This window comes from Microcaecilia unicolor, chromosome 7 (genome assembly GCF_901765095.1).
Source record: "Microcaecilia unicolor chromosome 7, aMicUni1.1, whole genome shotgun sequence".
NCBI lineage: Eukaryota > Metazoa > Chordata > Amphibia > Gymnophiona > Siphonopidae > Microcaecilia > Microcaecilia unicolor.
In genome coordinates, this window is record NC_044037.1 from 287,850,032 (window position 1) to 287,875,130 (window position 25,099).

Below are 25,099 nucleotides of genomic sequence, written 5' to 3' on the forward strand. Positions count from 1 at the left end.
ATGGAGGATCTTGTGGATCAGTGTGTGAACTTTGAAGTGTATTCCTTTGTGTTCCCTAAAAATATGTTGACTCTTAACTTACATTTTTTTTTCTTCTACAGGGTCAATATTTAGCCGGCACTGGTGAGCATTTTGCTCATTGCCAACAGAGTTATTCCCAGATATTCAAAGCTGGGCCCTGGGCAGGCTTCAGCTTTGAATATCCAGTTCTTTTTGAGCTGGCTAACACATAGCCACTTAAGTAGGCATTCAGCACTTAAGTGGCCAAGTGCTCACTCCGCTCTCAGAACACCTCATAAGACCATAAGAATGGCCATACTGGATCAAACCAATGGTCCATCTAGCCCAGTATCCTGTTTTCCAAAAGTGGCCAAGCCAGGTCACAAGTACCTGGCTTTGAGTTAGGCACTAACGGTGAATTTCAGCGGCAGTTAGCCAGTTAAGTGCCACTGAATATTAGTGGCTAGCCCCGACCAAGCTACTTAACTGGTCAGTGACCGGCTAAATCACTTTGCACATCGGACAGAAAATGTATTGACTTGTCTCACAAAATCACAATTTGTCAATATCCTCTCACTCCTTCCAACTTACCATTCATTATATTGGAGGATGTGAAATGGGCTGAATCATCTCCTGCATTAAATAAGAACCTTAAACTGTCTTTCAGGATTTGGTTTTTGAATATTAAAAGGCCCTGAGGGATGAAAAGTCACTGCATATAAGGATTCCCTATATTTGGGACACAACTGTTCTTCCTTTAGTTTGACCCACAACACACGCTTGATCCTTTAGGATTCCGGCTCGTATGGTAGCACCTCTTAATGGAGCAGCATCGTCATAAGCCTTCAAACTCAGCCAGGAGTTTCTGTCGTTCATATTCCTTTTTGGAAAAAGAAGCCAGCAGATCAATGTAACATCAGAAAGATTTTATTGAAGATACCGCATTTAAACAAATTGCCCGACACAGGCCGTGTTTCGCCCACCAAGGGCTGCATCAGGGGCTAATTTTAAACCTTCTGAAAGGAGCAACTCTAAAAATGGAAAACTTGTGGTGTATAATAGATTGGAAAAAACCAGCGCATACAGCAGAAGCCTAAAATGACTTGAAACGGAGGCTATACTCACTGTGACTCTTAACACAACGCAAGTTGCGTTGTGTTAAGAGTCACAGTGAGTATAGCCTCTGTTTCAAGTCATTTTAGAGTTGCTCCTTTCAGAAGGTTTAAAATTAGCCCCTGACGCAGCCCTTGGTGGGCGAAACACGGCCTGTGTCGGGCAATTTGTTTACATGCGGTATCTTCAATAAAATCTTTCTGATGTTACATTGATCTGCTGGCTTCTTTTTCCATATTGGATTTTGCAGATCGTTTGCCCTGTTGTTTTTTGGGATATTCATATTCCTTCTTCCCGTCCCTCGTAGCTCAGTTTTTGCTGCTGCAGTTCTCTCGCTAAGAACTGAGAACTGCCGTTCACACCAAAGCTAAGCACAAGTGTAAAAACGGACACTATGCTTGAGCAGTAGCTGCACAAGAAGTAGGGCCTATGGTCCAGGAATTGAAGCTGAGTCTCTTGTGTAACTATGTTGCCCAGAAACAATGTGTCTGAATAAAACTGAATGCGCAGGAAACCAAGGTCCTGTGGTTCTGAAATCAGGGAGTTGAGGTCCCATCATCAGTATCTTTGTCCAATGGTCAAAGCGTTACAGTCGAATCCGAAACCAGAGTATTAGGGGTCTTGCTTGATTCTTCACTCACTACACGACTGTCTATTCTGTGTACTCATCTAGTTTCTGTCGCTTGGCTCTTCAAGGAAATTATGTATTCCATTTTTTTCGGACTTGGTCAACAATGATGTGGAAGGGTCTGAAGGGTTTATTTGAAGTGATGGTCCCAACCATACATTGGGGAGTAATTGCCCCAGCATGTTACAGACCCACCTCTCTTCTGCACTTCATGGTCCAATCTTCTGCCTTTATCAGTGGCGTAGCCAAGGGTGGGCCTGGATGGGCCTAGGTCCGCCCACCCTGTAGCAGCACATTTATGATGTGGTTGGCAGGGATTCCGAAGCCCCACTAGTTGAAAACTCCCAACAACTGTCCCTCCTGCATACCTTGTAAATAGCAGATCTTCAACTGCAGCAAGCAGCGACTGATACATACTGCTCACACCGGCCCCATAACCTTCCCTCTGACGTATTCCTGCCTATGCGGAAACAGGAAGTTGCAGCAGTGGGAAGGCTGTAGGGCCAACATGAGCAGTGTGTATTAGTTGCTGCTCACTGCCAGTGAAAATCTGCTATTTAAATGGTATGCGGGAGAGGGGGGATGTTTGAGACCATATGGCATGCAGGCAAGAGAAGGAGAGACCAAATCACCTGTAGGACTAGGTGGGGTTCTTCTGCCCACCCATCTTGGGCCCAGGCCCACCCAAAATTGGGTGTCTGGCTACGCCCCTGGCCTTTGTTACTTATGTAGGAATTTTTTGGAAGACCCTCGGATCTTTATGTAATGTGATACTCTACGGGAGCACTAAGGACTGTGCACCAGAATTTTATGAAATCGTTTTTGAAGTGACCCTTGATGGCGGGCAAATCCCATTGCTGAAACACAGCTGTGTCGGGTCGTGTTACTGAGACTGGAAATAAAGGACTTCTGGTTCCTATTCCTTTTTGTGGACTCCTCATTTTTTTATCTTATCTTTTTATTTAGAAACAAAAGGGCTGATATTCAAAGGGAGTTTGCATTTGCTGGTAGAAACAAATGCATAACTCCTTTATCTGTGTATTTTCAGCCCTTATATGGATATAGTTTGGCAATTTCACTCATTGAAGAGTCAGAGTTTGATACTGAAAGTGGTTTAGCTGGGCAGGAGAGGCTCCTGGCTGGTTAAATTGCCGTGCAGTGCTATCCACCGCAGTGGCGTAGACACGTGGGCCTGGGTGGGCACAGGCCCACCCATAAGTGGCACAACTCTGATGTGGCTGGCGAGCCTCAAGCCTCGTCAGCAGAAGGCTCCCAGCATCTCTCCCTGCCCTCCTCCAAAGGCCTTTTGGCATCTGTCAACTCAACCCCCCCAACCTCTCTGTACCTTTTCAATTTTTCATTGTTTCACAAACAGCGACTCATACCCGCAGCTCGTGCCAGTTCAGAGCCTTCTCTCTGATGTAACTTTCTGTTTCCACAATAGTGGTACCAGGTCAGAGGGAAGGCTCTGGACTGGTGAGAGCACCAGGTATGAGTCACTGTTTGCTGACAGTGAAGCACTGAAGATTTGAAAAAGTATGAAGGGAAGGAGGGGAGGGGGAAATTGAGAAATTATTGGTTGCCTGGGGGGGGGGGGGGGGGTGGGGAGTGGAGGGAGAGATGCCGGATGGGATTTTTATGCCCACCCACTTTAGGTTCAGGCCCACCCGATGTTCACCCACACTTAATCAGTTAGCACCTCTGAATATCAGCATTAACTGCCAATCATGATGCCGGCTATTTTTTTTTTTTTGTTACATTTGTACCCTGCGCTTTCCCACTCATGGCAGGCTCAATGCGGCTTACATGGAGCAATCGAGGGTTAAGTGACTTTCCCAGAGTCACAAGGAGCTGCCTGTGCCTGAAGTGGGAATCAAACTCAGTTCCCCAGGAGCCTGCCATGAGTGGGAAAGCGCGGGGTACAAATGTAACAAAAATAAAGTAGATACTACTGGAGATTCTAGATGGAATGTTGCTACTATTGGAGATTCTAGATGGAATGTTGCTACTATCTGAGATTCTACATGGAATGTTAATGTTGCTATTCCACTAGCAACATTCCATGTAGAAGGCTGCCCGTCCTGCACATACGTGCAGGACGTCAGACTCACAGAAGCAGAAGCCTGCGTGGCCACATTGGTGATCTGCAAGGGCCGACTTCTACATGGAATGTTGCTAGTGGAATGTTGCTACTATTGGAGATTCTACATGGAATGTTGCTATTCCACTAGCAACATTCCATGTAGAAGCCTGCGCGGCCACATTGGTGATCTGCACTTGCTCACATTAAACATCATTTTCCATTTAGCCGCCCAGTCTTGTAAGGTCCTTTTGTAATTTTTCACAATCCTGTCGCGAGTTAACGACTTTGAATAACTTTGTGTCATCAGCAAATTTAATTACTTCGCTAGATACTCCCATCTCTAAATCATTTATAACTATATTAAAAAGCAGTGGTCCTAGCACAGACCCCTGAGGAACCCCACTAACTACCCTTCTCCATTGTGAATACTGCCCAATGGACTTCATGGCTCTGTTCTTTGGAGGGGGACATAAAAAATGACCACACAAATAAGAATAAAAGTAAGGTCACTCAGCCCCATTTTTTGCAAAATGTAGGTCATTGGGATGCGTGGAAGTTCTAGGATTCCACCATCCAGTGAAATCCTTTCATATTTTTCCGGCAAATATCTCAACAGCTTAACAGATTAATTGCCAACTTCAGATGAATGTTAGTGGTAGTTTGGTAGGTGCTACTTTGTCAAAATAAATACATAAAACATTGTATTATTGCTTGAATCTGAAAAAGAGAGAGCCTCACTGCTGTGGAACCCTTAATTATCATTGTCTGACCAACTTAATGAAGGGACTTGTCCCTAATTGTCCTTGGACTGTTTATTCCCTGACACAGTCCACATCCAGCAATTTTAAATAAAATATTTTTCTTTTCACTATCCTTGTGAGCTACTATTTTCTTCTACCATTGTACTGCAGAGGTACAGGGAGCCTATCATTCCTTAGAACAATTAGAAAGTTGCGCCCTTTCCTTATCCCCATGGGGAGAACCTTATTCAGTATAGCTCTTAGCCTTCACTCACTGTAAGCAGCACTGATGATCCATTTTGGAAAATACTTATGAATTTCAAGTGGAGTGTTCAACATAAGGAGTGCCATACTGGAACAGACCAGTAGTTCGAGTCTCTGACAGTGACCTATCCAGGTCACCCACAAGCATCCAAATAGGAAAATCCCCTTCCTTCCATCTACAAGCATAATTAATAGCATGATGAGGGGCCCTTTTACTAAGGCACATAAGCATCTATGCACGCCCAGTGTGCACCAAAATGGAGTTACCACCTGGCTACTGCGTGGTTCTTGCAGTAATTTCATTTTTGGCGGGCGTCTGATACGCGCATCCAAAAAATAATTGTTATTTTCGGGCATTCGTATTGGATGTGTGCCAAGTGGCATTTGATGCTCATAGGTCATTACCGCCTGGTTACTGTGTGAGACTTAGACTTTACCGCTAGGTCAATGGCTGGCGGTAAAGTCTCAGACCCCAAATGGGACGTGCGGCGATTTTCATTTTGCCGCACGTCCATTTTTGTCAAAAAGTTTTAAAAAGGCATTTTTTTTACAGATGCGCTGAAAAAATGATTCTGTGCGCACCGAAAACACGCGTCGGCGCTACCGCAGGCCATTTTTCAGCACGCCTTTGTAAAAGGGCCCCTTAAGTCATATAAAAAAACAACATATCAATTTAAAATCAAAACTCCTCTAAAACTATTACAAACATCTCATTCGTCGTAAAGCTACTTCATCTGACAAAAAGCCACGACTTCAAAATTCAAAGATAAGATGACTTAAGGGCTAATTTTCAAAGCAGCTGGATATACAAAGTACCATAGTAATTTAAGGGACTTTGTGTGTCTAAGTGCTTTGAAAATGAGCCTCTCAGTATGTTAAGTCAGAAGATAAACTATTCCTCAGTTGTGGACATCTTATCAGCAGAGTTTGATTTCAGGTTAAAACTGACTTTATCCTCTGTTTTGGCAGAGTTCTCACTCGCACGTACTATGCGTTTCACTCTCAATTGGCCGCATTCAGGGGCGTAGCCAGATACCCAATTTTGGGTGGGCCTTGGGCCCAAGATGAGTGGGCAGAAGAACTTTGTCTTGTTCTACAAGCGATTTGGTCTCTCCCTCTCTCACCTTCATGCCATATGGTCTCTCAAACATCCCCTCCCCTTGCATACCTTTTAAACAGCAGATTTTCACCAGCCATGAGCAGCAACTGGTACACACTGTTCATGTTGACCCCATAGCCTTCCCTCTGATACAACTTCCTGTTTCCGCATAGGCAAGCAGTATGTATCAGTCGCTGTTCACCGCAGGCGAAGATCTGCTATTTACAAGGTATGCAGGGGGAATTTTCGGTTGGTGGGGCTTGGGGATCCCTGCCAGCCACATCATAGGTGTGCTGCTACTGGGTGGGCCTGAGCCCAAAGTGGGTGGGCCTGGGCCCATCCGGGCCCACCCTTGGCTACGCCACTGGCCACATTACATTTCCTCTTCCATTTAGTTACCCAGTCCAAATACCAGGGTCCTCCCAGTCTGCTTCTGTTTGGGCTATTTTGAATAATGTTGTGTCAGCTGCAAATTTGATCGTGTTACTCATTTGCTCCCTTTTCCAGATAGTTCAGGAACAAACTTTAATAACGCTGGTCCCAATACAGATTTCTCGGGCACTCCACTGTTTACCTGTCTCCACTTGTTCTGCCATACTGTGCCAGGATGATTGAGAATGGGCCCAGTGGCTGAATTTGTGGTTTGTTTAAAGACTTACACTCTTGAATGCTATAAATAGCTTCACCTGAGATCTGAAGAAAGTCTTGTCAAACCCCCCCAAACTTTCCCTTCCACTAACTCTTTTCCTCCCGAGATGGTAATCTGTACACACAGTTTATTATTCTTATAAAATAGCACACATGTCTTTAATGGATTCCTCATGGGTTTTCTCATAAAAACATTGGCCTCAACCCCCCGTGACATCTATTAAGGCGCAGAAAAGGACATCTCAGAGTTTGACTCTGCTATTCAATCTCCTCCTCAGTCTCTGCTTTTAATCAATTTCACAGACTGTGGGATTTTTTTCAAAAATTAGTATGTTTTTAATTATTTTCATCTCTTCAATATAGCACCAAATAAATTCAAGAGGCAGGCTGTCAGATGCTCTTGGTGTGTCTTTAACAAGCAGCCTGGTCAGTTAAACAAAGATCTCTTAATATTTAATCTTCTCTAAAGTCCCATTTAGAAACTTCTTGCAAAGAATTTGAAAGATAAATTTCAAAGATAAATGTAGGCCGGGACCCCACAAGCACCCCAATTGCCCCTTCTCATAAAGGGATACAATTTGGACTGTTATTGAGTTGCTGGTCTAATATTTATCCATTGTTTAGCCACTAATATTTTTTAACACGCTTGTATTGTTTTGTAAAGGTCCTCATACCCTTGTACATTTCCACATTATCTTGTTCCAAAAGCGCAATTCAAATGCATTAAAGCAGGAATCTGTTCTACTGATCCACAGGATTGGAGAAGTAGCATAATGGTTAGTGCAGTGGGCTTTGATCCTGGCAACCTGGGTTCAATTCCCACTGCAACTCCTTGTGACCTTGGGCAAGTCACTTAACCCTTCATTGCCCTAGGTACAAAAACCTAGATTGTGAACTCTCTAGGAAGAGAGAGAGAAAGCACCAGGGCACCTGGGAAAGACCAAAGGTTTATCGAGCCCAGCATCCTGTTTCCAACAGTGGCCAATCCAGGTCACAAATACTACCTGTTCAACTCCACTCATTATTTTATAGACCTCTATCATTTCTCCCCTCAGCCGCCTTTTCTCCAAGCTGAAGAGCCCTAGCCGCTTTAGCCTTTCCTCATGGGGAAGTCGTCCCATCCCCTTTATCATTTTCGTCGCCCTTCTCTGCACCTTTTCTAATTCCACTATATCTTTTTTGAGATGTGACCAGAATTGAACACAATATTCGAGGTGCGCCAAAAAATGCCCTGCGCTGGTGTAGACGCATGCATTGGACATGCACAGGTCCATTTTTCAGCGCACCTGCAAGAAAGGCCTTTTTTTTTTTGCCGAAAATGGACTTGTGACAAAATAAAAATCAGCACATGTCAATTTTGGGTCTGAGACCTTGCCCGCCACCCATTGACTTAGCGGTAAGGTCTCAAATATTAACCGGGCAGTAATCGTCAGCACATGTACGCTGCTTGTTACTGCCCGGTTAGCGCCACGGGGTAGAAAATCAAAATTATTCTCTGCCATGTGCATTGGATGCATGTAGAAATTAGAATTACCTCCAGGGACACAGAGTAGCCAGGTGGTAGTTCTAATTTGACTCAGGTTGTACATGCATAGGCACCTACGCGTCTTACTAACAGAGCTCCATAATGTGTACAGTGCTGCGTACATCTAGTAGCGCTACAGAAATGATTAGCAGTAGTAGTAACATATGGCCTTCACTTGCACACATACAGTGGGGGAAATAAGTATTTGATCCCTTGCTGATTTTGTAAGTGTGCCCACTGACAAAGACATGAGCAGCCCATAATTGAAGGGTAGGTTATTGGTAACAGTGAGAGATAGCACATCACAAATTAAATCCGGAAAATCACATTGTGGAAAGTATATGAATTTATTTGCATTCTGCAGAGGGAAATAAGTATTTGATCCCCCACCAACCAGTAAGAGATCTGGCCCCTACAGACCAGGTAGATGCTCCAAATCAACTCGTTACCTGCATGACAGACAGCTGTCGGCAATGGTCACCTGTATGAAAGACACCTGTCCACAGACTCAGTGAATCAGTCAGACTCTAACCTCTACAAAATGGCCAAGAGCAAGGAGCTGTCTAAGGATGTCAGGGACAAGATCATACACCTGCACAAGGCTGGAATGGGCTACAAAACCATCAGTAAGACGCTGGGCGAGAAGGAGACAACTGTTGGTGCCATAGTAAGAAAATGGAAGAAGTACAAAATGACTGTCAATCGACAAAGATCTGGGGCTCCACGCAAAATCTCACCTCGTGGGGTATCCTTGATCATGAGGAAGGTTAGAAATCAGCCTACAACTACAAGGGGGGCACTTGTCAATGATCTCAAGGCAGCTGGGACCACTGTCACCACGAAAACCATTGGTAACACATTACGACATAACGGATTGCAATCCTGCAGTGCCCGCAAGGTCCCCCTGCTCCGGAAGGCACATGTGACGGCCCGTCTGAAGTTTGCCAGTGAACACCTGGATGATGCCGAGAGTGATTGGGAGAAGGTGCTGTGGTCAGATGAGACAAAAATTGAGCTCTTTGGCATGAACTCAACTCGCCGTGTTTGGAGGAAGAGAAATGCTGCCTATGACCCAAAGAACACCGTCCCCACTGTCAAGCATGGAGGTGGAAATGTTATGTTTTGGGGGTGTTTCTCTGCTAAGGGCACAGGACTACTTCACCGCATCAATGGGAGAATGGATGGGGCCATGTACCGTACAATTCTGAGTGACAACCTCCTTCCCTCCGCCAGGGCCTTAAAAATGGGTCGTGGCTGGGTCTTCCAGCACGACAATGACCCAAAACATACAGCCAAGGCAACAAAGGAGTGGCTCAGGAAGAAGCACATTAGGGTCATGGAGTGGCCTAGCCAGTCACCAGACCTTAATCCCATTGAAAACTTATGGAGGGAGCTGAAGCTGCGAGTTGCCAAGCGACAGCCCAGAACTCTTAATGATTTAGAGATGATCTGCAAAGAGGAGTGGACCAAAATTCCTCCTGACATGTGTGCAAACCTCATCATCAACTACAGAAGACGTCTGACCGCTGTGCTTGCCAACAAGGGTTTTGCCACCAAGTATTAGGTCTTGTTTGCCAGAGGGATTAAATACTTATTTCCCTCTGCAGAATGCAAATAAATTCATATACTTTCCACAATGTGATTTTCCGGATTTAATTTGTGATGTGCTATCTCTCACTGTTACCAATAACCTACCCTTCAATTATGGGCTGCTCATGTCTTTGTCAGTGGGCACACTTACAAAATCAGCAAGGGATCAAATACTTATTTCCCCCACTGTAAAAAAAGATCAACTATGGAAATGCATGGAGATAGACTTTTAAAAAGTGCCCTGTACAAGTCGTTGGTGAGGTCCTACTTGGAGTATTGTGTTCAGTCTTGGAGGCCGCATCTTGCTAAGGTTGTAAAAAGCAGGGGCATAGCCAGACTTTGGTGGGAGGGGGGTCCAGAGCCCAAGGTGAGGGGGCACATTTTAGCCCCCCCTGGCACCGCTGACCCCCCCCCCCCCCCCGCCATTGCTGACCCCCCCATTCCCAACCCGCCGCCACGTTTCACGACCTTCTGCCCTCTCGACCCCCCTTCCTGCCACGAACCCTCCCCCGCCGTCGCCTACCTTTGGTTTTGCTGGCAGGGGACCCCAATCCCCGCCAGTCGACTCTTCATCCTGCAGTCAAAAAAGTCTTCATTCTGTTGCATGCTGATGTCCTGCACATTGTATGTGCAGGACGTCAGCATGCAACAGAACGAAGACTTTTTTGACTGCAGGACGAAGAGGACGTCGGCTGGCGGGGATTGGGGTCCCCCGCCAGGAAAAGCGAAGGTAGGCGGCGGCGGGGGGGGGGGGGGGTCGAGAGGGTCGTCGGGAGGGGGGTCCAGGACGAAATCTACGGGGGCCCAGGCCCCCTCAGGCCCCACGTAGCTACGCCACTGGCAAAAAGACATGAAATGCTCTAGAGGAAGGTGACATCAATGAAATGGGGCTTGTGCCAAAAGATATACGAGAAGAGACTGGAAGACTTGAATATGTATACCCTAGAGGAGAGGAAAGACAGGGGACGTACGATACAGATGTTTAAATACTTGAAAGGTATTAATTTAGTGTCCAATGTTCCCGTAATAAGCCACATGGGAACAGATTGATGGGAACATTGGACACTAAAGGGTTAATATAGAAACAAATCTTTAACAGAGAAGGGGAAAAGGGTGAAACCAGAGTAGTGTCAGAAAATCCTTTTTCTCGGAGCGGGTGTTATATGCCTGGAATGCCCTCCTGAGGGAGGTGGTGCAGAGAAAAATGGTGATGGAATTTGAAAAGGCATGGTATGAACACAGAGGATCCCTAGTTAGAAAATGGATGGTATATAAAAAAAAAACAAAAATGGCTGCATGTGTGTGGATGTGTCTAGTGGAGCTTAGATGGCAACTCCAACTGTGAAGAACTAAGGCCAGTGCCAAGCAGACTTGTACGATCTGGGTTCCATATATGGCAATGCAGTTTAAGATGGGCTGGAGAGGGATTCAACGGCAACTCCAGTAATTGGAACGTGAGGACAGGGCTGGGAAGACTTTTATGGCCTGTGTCCCACAAACGACAATATGGATTCGGATAGGCTGGAGTGGGCTTCAACGGCAACGCCAGTAGTTGGAATGTAAGGACAGTGCTGGGCGGACTTCTACTGTCGATGACCCAGAAATGCCAAAGAAAGCCATGATCCAGTGCTTTATATCACATTCCTTGTTTTAATCATGATTTGATAATGAGAGGGACTGTTGGGCAGACTGGATGCACCGTTCAGGTCTTTATCTGCCGTCATTTAATGTTCTTCTGAGTTGGATGTTCTCTTTAAAATCAGCTTCCACATGTCTTTATAAAATATTCAGGGCAAGGTGACAGAAATCAGGGGGCAGGTGTAAAAGTTCATATGTAAAATATATCCCCAAGATTCTATATATGGTGCCCAAAATTGGGCACTGATATTTGTCTGCCACTCCGTGATGTGTGCCCAACTAAATTGGCTAATGAGCCAACTTGTGCCAAGAATTGGCTGCTAATTGCCACTAATTTGGGCGCACATCTTGCTATGCACTATCCTGCAATAATGTGCACCCAAATTACTACTACTTATCATTTCTATAGCGCTACTAGACGTACAAAGCGCTGTACACTTGAACATGAAAAGACTGTCTCTGCTTGACAGCTTGCAATCTAATCAGGACAGACAAACAGGGCAAATAAGAGATAAGGACAAAGAGTAACAAGATTCCGGAATCCCAAAGAATAGCAAGATTCAAGACTACTACTATTACTATTTATCATTTCTATAGCGCTACTAGACATACGCAGTGCTGTACACTTGAACATGAAGAGACTGTCCCTGCTTGACAGAGCTTGCAATCTAATCAGGACAGACAAACAGGACAAATAAGGGATAAGGACAAAGGGTAGCAAGATTCCAGAATCCCAAAGAGTAGCAAGATTCTGTGTGGAATCCTAAAGCGTAGAAACATTCCGGAACCCAAAGAATAGCAAGATTCTGGAATCCTAAAGACTACTACTACTACTTATCATTTCTATAGCGCTACTAGACGTACGCAGCGCTGTACACCTGAACATGAAGAGAGAGTCCCTGCTCGACAGAGCTTACAATCTAATTAGGACAGACAAACAGGACAAACAAGAGATAAGGGAATATTAAAGTGAGGATGATAAAATAAGGGTTCTCAACAAGTGAATAAGGGTTAGGAGTTAAAAGCAGCATCAAAAAGGTGGGCTTTTAGCCTAGATTTGAAGACGGCCAGAGATGGAGCTTGACGTACCGGCTCAGGAAGTCTATTCCAGGCATATGGTGCAGCAAGATAAAAGGAGCGGAGTCTGGAGTTAGCGGTGGAGGAGAAGGGTGCAGATAAGAGAGATTTACCCAGTGAACGGAGTTCCCGAGGATGAATGTAGGGGGCGTGGCCACGGGAGGCGCATGGGCGGGTATTTAAGCCAATGAGACGTTACTAAGGAAAGAAAGTAGCAAAATTCAATACTTTTTTGTTCAAGCATGGAGTTTGCAATGAGAGAGGGCTGTGCTTCCCTAATGGCTATCTTGTGTATTGGGAGTAAAAGAATGTTGCCATTTCTTTCCATGGGGGGCTCGGGGAAGACCTGGCATGCCTTGAACTGTGAAGCGCCCAAGACCTGTCAAAAGCAAAGAAAATATAGAGGGTCTCAGGACGGCAGCTGGTGCCAGAACAAATGTCCAGCATCTGCTGGAGCCTGAGTTAAGCGCAGCGATTCAGCAGCAGAGAAGGGGGGGGGGGGGGGGGGGGGGGGGGAAATGGCTCAGGAGCTATTTACCCTGAAATCATGCTTGCAACGTGCTTATCAGTGAACAGTTGTCTGATGGGATTTGCAAGCAGATTGATAACATTTTCTTTATATTTTGGTGACTTTCAGCGATGCACCTTTGCCCTAAGTTTGGCACATTCTCTCCTCGCTGGCAAACCACCAGCAGCTTGGAAGAGAGGGAGTGTTTCTAAGAAGCAACAGAACTTTCTGTCACCATTTTAAAACAAGCACAATGTAATATATTATTTTCATTTCATTCTGGAGTGTGTGAGATGTTGTACAGTTCCCTACTATCATCTCATCTGCACGTCCCAGTTTGGAGTCGAAACTTCGGAACTTATTGTAAAAAACAAAAAAGTTGTGGTGCGTTTAATGTTTAATTAGAACTTTTTATACCACCTAATCTAACAAAATATAGGTCTAGGCAGTTCCCACTTCTAAAACAATAACAATCATAAGGTGAAAAGAACACCAATTTCCGATAGGAAAGAAACAGCCAACCAAAGATCCATGCATTCCATAAAACCACATTATATAATTAAATTTTTTTTAAAAACTGTGTTTGAATGCCATTATTTTTTTTTCAGCCACTGAAGCAGTCAGGATACCCTGAATTTTAGGACACCTGAGTTCAACTGGTTATTAGCGATAGTGATCTAGACAGTGGTATCCTTGTATGTCATCCACATTACATCCAGAACCACATATTACCAGGACACGATTAAGATGAACCACGTGGCCTGTTAGTAAGTAGTGGAATTTGCTCAGGGATTTTTTTGATTATATGATTTTCATGAATAATAATTCAGCCTCTATTAACATATATAATGTAAGAAATGCTACAAAATTCAGCTGCTTGTAGGTGGGGGCTCCCTCCCCCTTCCTGTAAAAAATCTGTACAGCATCATTCACAATCAATGTATGTTCTGGGGTCCTGGAGGTGGTGACACTAATAAATGCACATGGCTTGCCTTCTGCGGGGAGGGGGGGGAACTCCCTGGCTAACCTGCTGAATGTGACAGCCCCCTGCAGGTTTTTGCATGGGGGGGGAGGGGAATAGCACAATGGCAGTGGTCAAATAGCTCACCAGTGAAACTGGACCCGCTGCCTGCTAGCTGTGAGTCTTGTTCCCTGTAGAAAATGAATGGGGGCCAGTGAGTGAGCAGTCGCCTTGGGCATAAATCACCAGATTGAGCGGGGAGAAATTAGTACAAGATTTTTCTCTCTCTTAACCATCCATCAGTGGCACTGGCACATTAATAAACACATCTCCCCAGAGAGATTAATACTGCTGGCAAATCTGCCCTGTTTACCCCAGTTAGAGGAGCCAGGGCTCTTTGCAAATCTTGGTTTTTCATCCTTGTTTTTAAGACCTGTGTCATCTTTCTCCCCTGGACAGTAGTGGTAGAAGCAGGCTACGTTTTCCCTTTGGTACTGATGTGCTACATTGAGCACACGCTGAGATTCACAGAGATGGCTCTAAACGCTCTCCTCTTCCCTTGTCGGCTGTCGTGTCCGGCTGAGGAACGCAGCACTGGTTGAGTGTGGCTAAACTCATGCCTGCCAGTAACGAAGACCAGTCTGAGTATGTCACATCACTGGGCAAGCAGTGGCCCTTCTGCTTGGTAGAATCTACCAACAATGAAAAATATGAGCAACTTTGGGAGTAATTCCATATAGAGAGTCAGGAAGTATTTTTTTTTCACGGAAAGGGTGGTGGATACATGGAATGCCTTCTCGCGGGAGGTGGTGGTGATGAAAACGGTAATGGAATTCAAACATGCGTGGGACAAACACGAATCCTGTTTAGAAGGAATGGATCCACGGAATCTTAGCAGAGATTGGGTGGCAACACTGGTAATTGGGAAGCAAAACCGGTGCTGGGCAGACTTCTACGGTCTATGCCCTGATCGTGACTGAATAGATATGGATGGGCTGGAGTGTAAATTTTAAGGGGCTTCGACATTAGCTTCAGAACCTTTAGTAGAAGAACAGTGCTGGGCAGACTTCTACGGTCTGTGCTCTGAGAATGACAAGGACAAATCAAACTCGGGTATAAAGTATCACATACCATATCAAATGAGTTTATCTTGTTGGGCAGACTGGATGGACCATACAGGTCTTTATCTGCCGTCATGTACTATGTTACTATATGTTACTATGAGTCATAAGTCAGGCACCTATTAGGCAGAGAAACAGAAGGTAACAGAATTTGAGCACCAAAATGGGGGTAAAGCAGCAAGTCTGCACATGAATGAACTTAAGCGCTATTTTATTTATTTAACATATTTGTACCCCACATTTTCCCACCAATTTGCAAGCTCAATGTGGCTAACATCAAACCGTAAAGGCAGTCGCCAATCTGGTAACTATACAGATAACATAGTGTAGAGGACAGGGAGATTTTTTAAAAACGGGGTATAAGGGCAAAAGGTGAAAGTGTAAATACGGTCCATTAATTTGCTGTATTGCAGAATATAGGGACTTATGTTGGATCCTTGGGGTAGGCCTTTCCAGGGGTGTGCTGGTAAATTTTTAACAACAGGCTCTTTCTCCGGACGTAGCCAGCTCTGCAGTTGGAAGGGCCAGGGGTGGCCGGGGGGGGGGGGGGGGGGAGCAACACTTGCCTCTCTCTCTCCTCCCTCCCTTCGTGCGGGCACGCTAGGCATACCTTTGCTGGCAGCCAATAAATGGAATGCCACCACTCCCAACGTCTTGCTCTGAGCAGCATGCTGGAACTTCTCTCACATGCTCGAGAAGTCTCAGCCTGCTGCCCAGAGCTGGAAACAAGGAGCGGGGAGCAGCAGTAGTCTATTTACTTGGCTGGCAGGGCTCAGCATCTCCACCAGCAAAGTAAAAGATAATTCAGCAGAGGGCCCAAGCCCACATTTTGGGAGCCAGTTGTTAAAGTAGCCATGGAGGACCTTACTTTAACAACCGGCTCCCAAAATTCTTAAAAACTTAACAACCGGCTCTTGCGAGCCTGTGAGAGCCTGCTCCAGCACACAACTGGGCCTTTCCAAATAAGCTGGTCTTGAGTGATTTCCTGAAATTAAGATGATTGTGGATTGTTTTCACAGCTTTTGGCAGTGCATTCCATAGTTGTGTACTTATAAAGGAGAAGGTGGATGCATAAATGGATTTATATTTGAGACCGTTCCAGTTAGGGTAGTGAAGGTTTAAGTATGAACGGGATGATCTGGATATATTCCTGGAAGGTAAATTGATTAGGTTTGCCATGCATCCAGTGGCTTCCCCGTAAAGAATTTTGTGGACTAGGGTGCAGATTTTAAAGGTGATACGTTCCTGAATTGGAAGCCAATGCAGTTTCTCTCGAAGGGGTTTAGCACTATTGAATTTGGATTTTTCCATAGATTAATCTGGCTGCTGTGTTTTGGGCGGCCTGTAGTTTCTTTGTAAGTTGTTCTTTACATCCTGCATATATTCCGTTGCAGTAGTCTAAGTGGCATAATACGATTGATTGTATTAGATTACGAAATACTTCTCTCAGGAAGAAAAGTTTTATCCGCTTAAGTTTCCACAATGAAAAGAACATTTTCTTTGTAGTGGAGTTTATTTGGCTTTCGAGTGTTAGATTGCGATCGATTATAACACCAAGTATTTTTAGGCTCTCAGAGAATGTAAGGGTAAGATTTGGGGTGTTTAAGGTTGAAGGTTTGAACTTATTGTGTTGAGATGAAAGGATAAGGCAGTGCGTTTTCTCAGTGTTTAGTTTCAGTTGAAAAGAATTTGCCCATAAGTTCATGGTGTTCAAACCAAGATTAATTTCATTGGTGATTTCAGACAGGTCATATCTGAAGGAAATGTAAATTGTGACATCATCTGCATAGATGAACGGGTTAAGGCCTAGATTGGATAAGGACTTGGCCAAAGGGATCAGCATTATGTTGAAGAGTGTTGGGGATAATGGTGAACCTTGGGGGACTCCACAATCCGCTTTCCACGGTGGTGAAATGTTTGAATTAGATTTAACTTGATACGTTCTACAGGTTAGAAAGCCCTTGATCCATCTATGTACGTTTCCACAAGTCCCGAAGTAATCAAGAAGGTTTAGTAGAATGTTATGGTTTACCATGTCAGAAGCACTCGACATGTCAAATTGGAGAAGTATGCTTTTGCCTAAGGATATTTCTTCTTGAAGTTGGCCAGAAGAGTGATTAGCACAGTTTCAGTGCTATGAAGGTGGCAAAATCCTGATTGTGATTCATGTAATATAGAAAACTTATCCAGGTAGTCCCTAAGTTGTTTGGTCACCATGCTCTCCATCAGTTTAACAAAAAGTGGGTTAGACGCAATTGGGCGGTGAGAATGGTGATGGAAATCTGATGTTTTCCCCTAAAAGCCACACTGTGATATGACCAGCTTGAACCTGCAGTGTGACCTCATGTGGTCTTGATAGCTCATATGTAATTTTACCTGAAGATAATTCTTATTCCAGTCCAATAAAGTAACTTGCAGGGGAGCAGATCATCTCCAGGTTTACTTCCGCTACTGGAACTCTTTTTTTTTTTTAAGATATGTTTTGCTAAAACAGTAGCACTTTTTGGGGAGGGTCCATCTGTCTGTCTGCTTATCTGCACAGACCAAAAAGTAGGGTGGGTAGGCTCTTCCAAAATAACACAACAGAGACACAATGGTTCTCGTACTTGATATTTTATTGAAAATACGTCAAAAAGACTCGACACAGTGGCTGTGTTGAGGATGTGTGTTGGCATAGGCCGGTGGGTTTTCTTTGAGATTCACTTGAAGAACTGAAGCTGTTTATCCTGTGTTTGACTCGTGAGGAAGACGCCTACTTGCCAAAACACAGCCACTGTGTTGAATCTTTTGACATATTTTCAATAAAATATCAAGTACGAGAACCATTGTGTCTCTCTTGTATATTTTGAAAGAGCCTACCCACCCTACTCTTTGGTCTATGTATATTAAGGTCATAGGGATAGAGTGTTCCTCCACATTTTGTAGCCGATCTCTCCTGTCTTATCTGTCCATATACATCTCTTTGTTTACACATATTTCAGTCTGTAGGGCTTCGGTATAATACAGCAGTAGCAAAAGTGAAGAGTTGGTGGGAGTCTCAAAGTCCCTCCAGCAGAAGAGGCAAAGTGGCAGCTGCAAGAGCCAGCAGGAGTCTCCAGGTCCTGCCAGCAGAAGAGGCGAGACCAACACACATTGCCAACACACATCCTCAACATACACTCAAACATATCCATGACACACTCACCTGCACATAAAGATATGCTTGCATAGATACAGCCCATAAGACACACTGCCAGTGCACATGCAGCCCAAACAACTCACACATATACTGATACAAACAGTCTCCAAGACAGACTGCCAACACGCCCCTACCTCAAACACACTCACACACATACATACACACTTATGCACAGCCCCCAACTCACACTGTCAACCGGCAAACACCCTCATCACACACAAACACACATCACCTACCCTCTGACATCCCACCCTCACATCCTCAAAGATAAACATCTTCAGCCTTACACTCCCCCATCGCCTCAATTAACTTTCAGACCCCCTAGCCTGAAGCCCTGCCCCCCTCAAGACTTTGATAATTAAATGTAATAGTCATGAGTGGAGGAATGGGCGGATTACTTGCGGTATATCAAGTACTGAAAATAAACAAATGATTATCAGCATCCTATAATAATAATTATTAATTTGGATTTTGCTCACACCTTCTTCAGTTGTAGCTCAAGGTGAGTTAACATTCAGGTACACTGGCTATTTCTCTGTCCCAGGAGGTCTCACAATCTAAGTTTGTACCTGAGGCAATGGAAGGTTAAGTGACTTGCCCAAGATCACAAGGAGCAGCAGTGGGATTTGAACCAGCCATCTTGGGATTGCAAGACCAGTACTCTAACCACTAGGGCAGTCCTCCACTAGCAATATTCCATGTAGAATCTCAAATAGTAGCAACATTCCAGAATCTCAAAAAGTGGCAACATTCTATGTAGAATCTTCAATAGCAACATTCCATATATTTACTTATTTAGATTTTGCTCACACCTTTTTCAGTAGTAGTTCAAGGTGAGTTAACATTCAGGTACACTGGATATTTCTCTGTTCCAGGAGGGGTCACAATCTAAGTTTGTACCTGAGGCAATGGAGGGTTAAGTGACTTGCCCAAGATCACAAGGAGCAGCAGTGGGATTTGAACCAGCCACCTCTGGATTGCAAGACTGGTGCTCTAACCACTAGGCCGCTCCTCCACTCCTGAAGGTTAAAGTATGTGCTGTTGGTTATTTGAGTTTTTGGAACTGTTACAGTCTGTTGCTTTGCTTTGACTACAGTTGGTCTTTGCTGCCCTCAAAAAAAAAAAACTGCTGTCCTAGGCAACAACCTGGTCTTGCCCAGTGTTTTGACCACTGTAGAGTGGAGGAGTGGTCTAGTGGTTAGGGTGGTGGACTTTGGTCCTGGGGAATGAGGAACTGAGTTCGATTCCCACTTCAGGCACAGGCAGCTCCTTGTGACTTTGGCCAAGTCACTTAACCCTCCATTGCTCCATGTAAGCCGCATTGAGCCTGCCATGAGTGGGAAAGTGCGGGGTACAAATGTAACAAAAATAAAATAGATACTATTGGAGATTCTACATGGAATGTTCCTATTCCACTAGCAACATTCCATGTAGAAGGCTGCGCAGGCTTCTGTTTCTGTGAGTCTGACATCCTGCATGTACATGCAGGATGTCAGACTCGCAGAAGCCTGCGCGGCCACATTGGTGCAAGGGCCGACTTCTAGTGGAATAGCAACATTCCATGTAGAATCTCAAATAGTAGCAACAGTGGAGTAGTGGCCTAGTGGTTAGGGTGGTGGACTTTGGTCCTGAGGAACTGAGTTTGATTCCCACTTCAGGCACAGGCAGCTCCTTGTGACTCTGGGCAAGTCACTTAACCCTCCATTGCCCCATGTAAGCTGCATTGAGCCTGCCATGAGTGGGAAAGTGTGGGGTACAAATGTAACAAAAAATAAATAAAAAATTTATACTCATCCATGCAGTCACCCCCTCACACATCTCCTGCTGTCTTCCCAAAACACATGTTTTAAATGAGTCCCTGATGCAGACATGCTTTGGTCTGCCGAAGGAAAACCAAGAAATGTGCCTTGGATCAGACTGTAAATGTTTACTTTTGGAGTTGTTTAAATCAATCACTACTAAATTCCTGGAAAAATGCAAGCCGTTATTAGGGAGTGATCTGATACATCACAGCTTATTTGTCCCACATATCCATGGAAATCTGTGTTTCCCAGCTTTCACTGTCATATAAGATGGATATGTTATTTAACAAATGCACAAGAGAGATAGGTTGAACTGACTCTCGGAAATGTTAGAGGAACAGCTACAATCTGCTTCTCATCTGAATCAGCTTGGATTATTATGTCAGAATTCCGGTTAGCACCTCAGACTAAAATGGAAAGCATTCCGCTTTTAATGCGGCCTCTTCTCCGTTAATTGTTTTTACTGTTGGTATGTTTAAATTTCTTCTCTATGACTCAGAAATTCATGGCGGCAGGGCACAAAATTCCTGTTGTGCTCATTGTTCACCTAGGTCTACTTGGGCAAGCAGAATGAAGGCATCACCTTTCATGAGTCTCTGTTAAGTCAAAAGGTTTCGTGATCAGGTTACAAAGAAAGGGGACTTAAACACAGCAGCTTTTGTTTCCATCAAAACCTGTAACCTTAATCACTGTCATTAAACTCATTAACTGGGAATTGCAGAAGGCAGATTTTTATCACCAAATGACCATCAGTTATTTAGAGCAGTTTGTCTTGGAAGGCCTGATAAGGCTGTAAACAAGCTAAGCAGAAACCACTTCGACCTAGGTTGATCTCTTAGCTGTGTGTTGAGTATCTATCTATCTCTGTGTGTGTATGTATGTTCATATATATATATGGGACGACTACCTTATGAGGAGAGGTTAAGAGAGCTAGGACTCTTTAGCCTGGAGAAAAGGCGGCTGAGGGGTGATATGATAGAGGTGTACAAAATAATGAGTGGGGTAGAGCGGACAGATCTGAAGCGTTTGTTTACGCTTTCTAACAATAATAGAACCAGGGGACACAAGATGAAATTAGAATGTGGTACGTTTAAAACAAATCGGAGAAAGTTTTTCTTTACTCAGCGCGTAGTTAGACTCTGGAACTCGTTGCCGGAGAAGGTAGTGACGGCAGCTGGCCTTGCTGAGTTTAAAGGGGGTCTGGACAGATTCCTGAAGGAAAAGTCCAATGATCGTTATTAAATTTAGGGTTTTTGCCAGGTTCTTGGGGCCTGGATTGGCCGCTGTCGGAGACGGAGTGCTGGGCTTGATGGACCTTTGGTCTTTTCCCAGCGTGGCAGTGCTTAAGTACTTATGTACTTATATAATGATATGTGCGTATGTAATGTATTTATCTATATCTGTCTTTCTCTCTACATCTATATACCATGTTTCAAAAAAAAGATTTGTAAAGATTTGATTTCTGCATAACTCTGTCAAAACATGACCAATGTCAATAAAATTTGGTATATATCGTCCTGAATAAATTTGCAATAAGCCTACAGTAAATGTTCAAAATGGCCCCCACTGGCATGCACACATGCTTGGAGTCATTTTATCTATTGATCAACTGCAGAATCAATGATACCTTGACTCAAGTCGACTCACACCTCAGCTGCTTGAGGTTGTCGGTGTCATGGATCGACCTTTCATAAACACGCTGTTGTATAAGACTCCAGATCCTGTAATCGGTGGGGTTCAGGTCTGGACTGTTAGGGGGCCACAAGTCCGGCAAAATGAAATCTGGAATCATTCTCTGCAGCAGCTGGATGATTTCATGAGCACGATGAACAGGTGCACTGTCTTGCTAAAACATGTAAACGTTGCCACAGATATGCCAAATGGCCGGTGGAAGTTGCTGTGATAGTAAAACTTTACAGTTGTACTCATCATTAATCTTTGCACCTGGGTCAACAAACAAAAGCTCCATGAATCCCATTTGGGGAACTCCAATGAAGACCTTGATTGATTTGCTAAATGTTGAGTGGGAAGCAGAAGACGATTGGCAATAATATCACGTTTCTTCACTGCAGTCTATGCGTGAAGTCGGCCATAGATGCTGATAGATGGCTCAACCATACATAGTAGATGACGGCAGAAAAAGACCTGCATGGTCCATCTAGTCTGCCCAAGATAAACTCGTATCTTGAATTTGTACCTGTCTTTTTCAGGGCACAGACCGTATAAGTCTGCCCAGCAGTATTTCCCGTCTCCCATCACCGGCTCTGGTACAGACCGTATAAGTCTGCCCTCCCCTATCCTAGCCTCCCAACCACCAACCCCTCTTCCCCCCACCTGCTCCGCCACCCAATTTCAGCTAAGCTTCTGAGGATCCATTCCTGCTGCACAGGATTCCTTTATGCATATCCCACGCATGTTTGAATTCCGTTACCGTTTTCATCTCCACCACCTCCCGCGGGAGGGCATTCCAAGCGCCCACCACCCTCTCCGTGAAAAAATACTTCCTGACATCTTTTTTGAGTCTGCCCTCTTTAAACCAAATGGAATTGACAGCATGTGAAGGGAATTTGTGAAAGAGTTCCTTGGAATGTGTCATACCAGCAATGCGGTTCTTCTCAGTTAGCTGTTGCACTTGCCTCTGCTTAAGACACTGTCAGGTTTATTTTCGAAAGAGAAGGGCGTTCTTCTCCCAGGGTCGCCCAAATCGGCATAATCGAAAGCCGATTTTGGGCGTCCCTAACTGCTTTTCGTCACGGGGATGACCAAAGTTCACAGGGGCGTGTCGGAGGTGTAGCGAAGGCGGGACTTGTGCGTACCTAACACATGGGCGTCCTCGACCAATAATGGAAAAAAGAAGGGCATCCCTGACGAGCACTTGGGCGACTTTACTTGGTCCATTTTTTCTTACGACCAAGCCCCAAAAAGGTGCCCCAACTCACCAGATGACCACCGGAGGGAATCGGGGATGACTTCCCCTTACCCCCCCAGTGGTCACTAACCCCCTCCCACCCTCAAACAAAACTTTAAAAATATTTCTTACCAGCCTCAAATGTCATACCCAGCTCCCTGACAGCAGTATGCAGGTCCCTGGAGCAGTTTTAGTGGGTGCAGTTCACTTCAGGCAGGCGGACCCAGGCCCATCCCCCCCTACCTGTTACACTTGTGGTGGTAAAAGTGAGCCCTTCAAAAACCACCAGAAACCCACTGTACCCACATCTCGGTGCCCCCTATGGTAGTGTTGTACAGTTGTGGGTAGTGGGGTTTGGGGGGGGGGTTGAGGGCTCAGCACCCAAGGTAAGGGAGCTATGCACCTGGGAGTAATTTATGAAGTCTACTGCAGTGCCCTCTAGGGTGCCCGGTTGGTGTCTTGGCATGTGAGGGGGACCAGTGCACTATGAATGCTGGCTCTTGCCACGACCAAATGGCTAGGGCTCTTCAGCTTGGAGAAAAGGCTGCTGAGGGGAGATATGACAGAGGTCTATACAATGAGTGGCGTTGAATGGGTAGATGTGAAGCATCTGTTTACGCTTTCCAAAAATACTGGGACTAGGGGGCATGCGATGAAGCTACAATGTAGTAAATTTAAAACGAATCCAAGAAAATGTTTCTTCACTCAATGTGTAATTAAACTCTGGAATTCGTTGCCAGAGAATGTGGTAAAGGCAGTTAGCTTAGCAGAGTTTTAAAAAGGTTTGGACGGCTTCCTAAAGGAAAAGTCGATAGGCCATTATTAAATGGACTTGGGGAAAATGCACTATTTCTAGGATCGCCACTGCGCGGGAGCTCTTATCGCCACCTCAATGGGTGGCAGTAAGGGCTCCTTGCCGCACGGCCATGCGGTAAGAGTTCTCTTCCACATGGCCATGTGCGTCTGAGGGCTTTTTTACCCACTGCGCTAAAGAGGGCCCTGGTACTTGGAAAAAACGGCCTCCACCGCTAGCGCAGGGCCCTTTTCCCCGCAGCTTGTTAAAAGGACCCCATAGTGAGTGGTGAATGCCAGGTTTACCACTCTGTGTCTTAACCAGCCCATTTCTGCCAGTCTGTCACCCGTCTAGTGCCCTGTTTCCCATTGTATAATCAGCATTTTTTTTTCTTTCCTACAGTGTCAAGATTCTCAAGCCCCAGGGTTACCCCACGGCTGAGCAGAAAGCGAGCTCTGTCCATATCCCCTCTCTCTGACGCCAGCATCGACCTGCAGACCATGATCAGGACCTCTCCGAATTCTTTGGTGGCTTATATCAATAACTCCAGAAGTAGTTCAGCTGCCAGTGGTTCCTACGGGCACTTATCTGCGGGGGCAATAAGGTAACATTCTTTATGCTGTTCCTTTCTGCAGGAAAACTGATACAGCTCATATCCAATAAGTTCTAACATATTTTAGACTTTCCTCCTTTGCACTCTGAGCCTATGAGATTTGAGAAGATCAGTAGGGTTGAGCCTCAGCAGGGAGATCTTTAGGAAATACTGAATGTTGGTGAACACTTCGGTCATAAAGGAAAATACCACCAAAAAGGTGGAGGTACGCTAAAATCCTACGCAAGGAAAAGCACAAAGCAGGGAGTAGGAAAGGTAGGCTCCTCCAAGAAACCGTGTTAGACGTTTGTTGTAAATCAAACCTTTATTCCAAGAAAAACAGTGAAAAAAACTCGACTCGACACAGCCGTGTTTCGGCGCTAAAATGCGCCTTCCTCAGGACTCTACAAAATAAATTGTACTATTAAAAATATTTAACAAAGAAATTTAAATGATAAACAACAATATAAATAAATGAAAAAATAAAATAAAATAAAAAAGGGGTAGAAGAATGAACATCACATATATAAAATATATAAATCAACTCTATAAGTCCTATGTTTTTGGTCTACCTTAGAATAACCATTTGATATTTATACATCCTTTATCTAATATCATAATGTATGTTTTATATATATTTTTCTACCCCTTTTTTATTTTATTTTTTTCATTTATTTATATTGTTGTTTATCATTTAAATTTCTTTGTTAAATATTTTTAATTGTACAATTTATTTTGTAGACTCCTGAGGAAGGCGCATTTTAGCGCCGAAACACAGCTGAGTCGAGTTTTTCACTGTTTTTCTTGGAATAAAGGTTTGATTTACAAACG

General features: G+C 44.5%; 1 protein-coding gene across 1 annotated transcript in view; it reads left to right on the plus strand.

The window, feature by feature from the left end:
- GLI2 (GLI family zinc finger 2) overlaps positions 1–25,099 on the plus strand; it is a 435,831-nt gene that overhangs the window by 344,105 nt on the left and 66,627 nt on the right. The window contains exon 6 of the mRNA XM_030210087.1: positions 24,079–24,280. Within this exon, the coding sequence (XP_030065947.1) occupies positions 24,079–24,280 (202 nt within the window). The remainder of the gene's footprint in view (positions 1–24,078; positions 24,281–25,099) is intronic.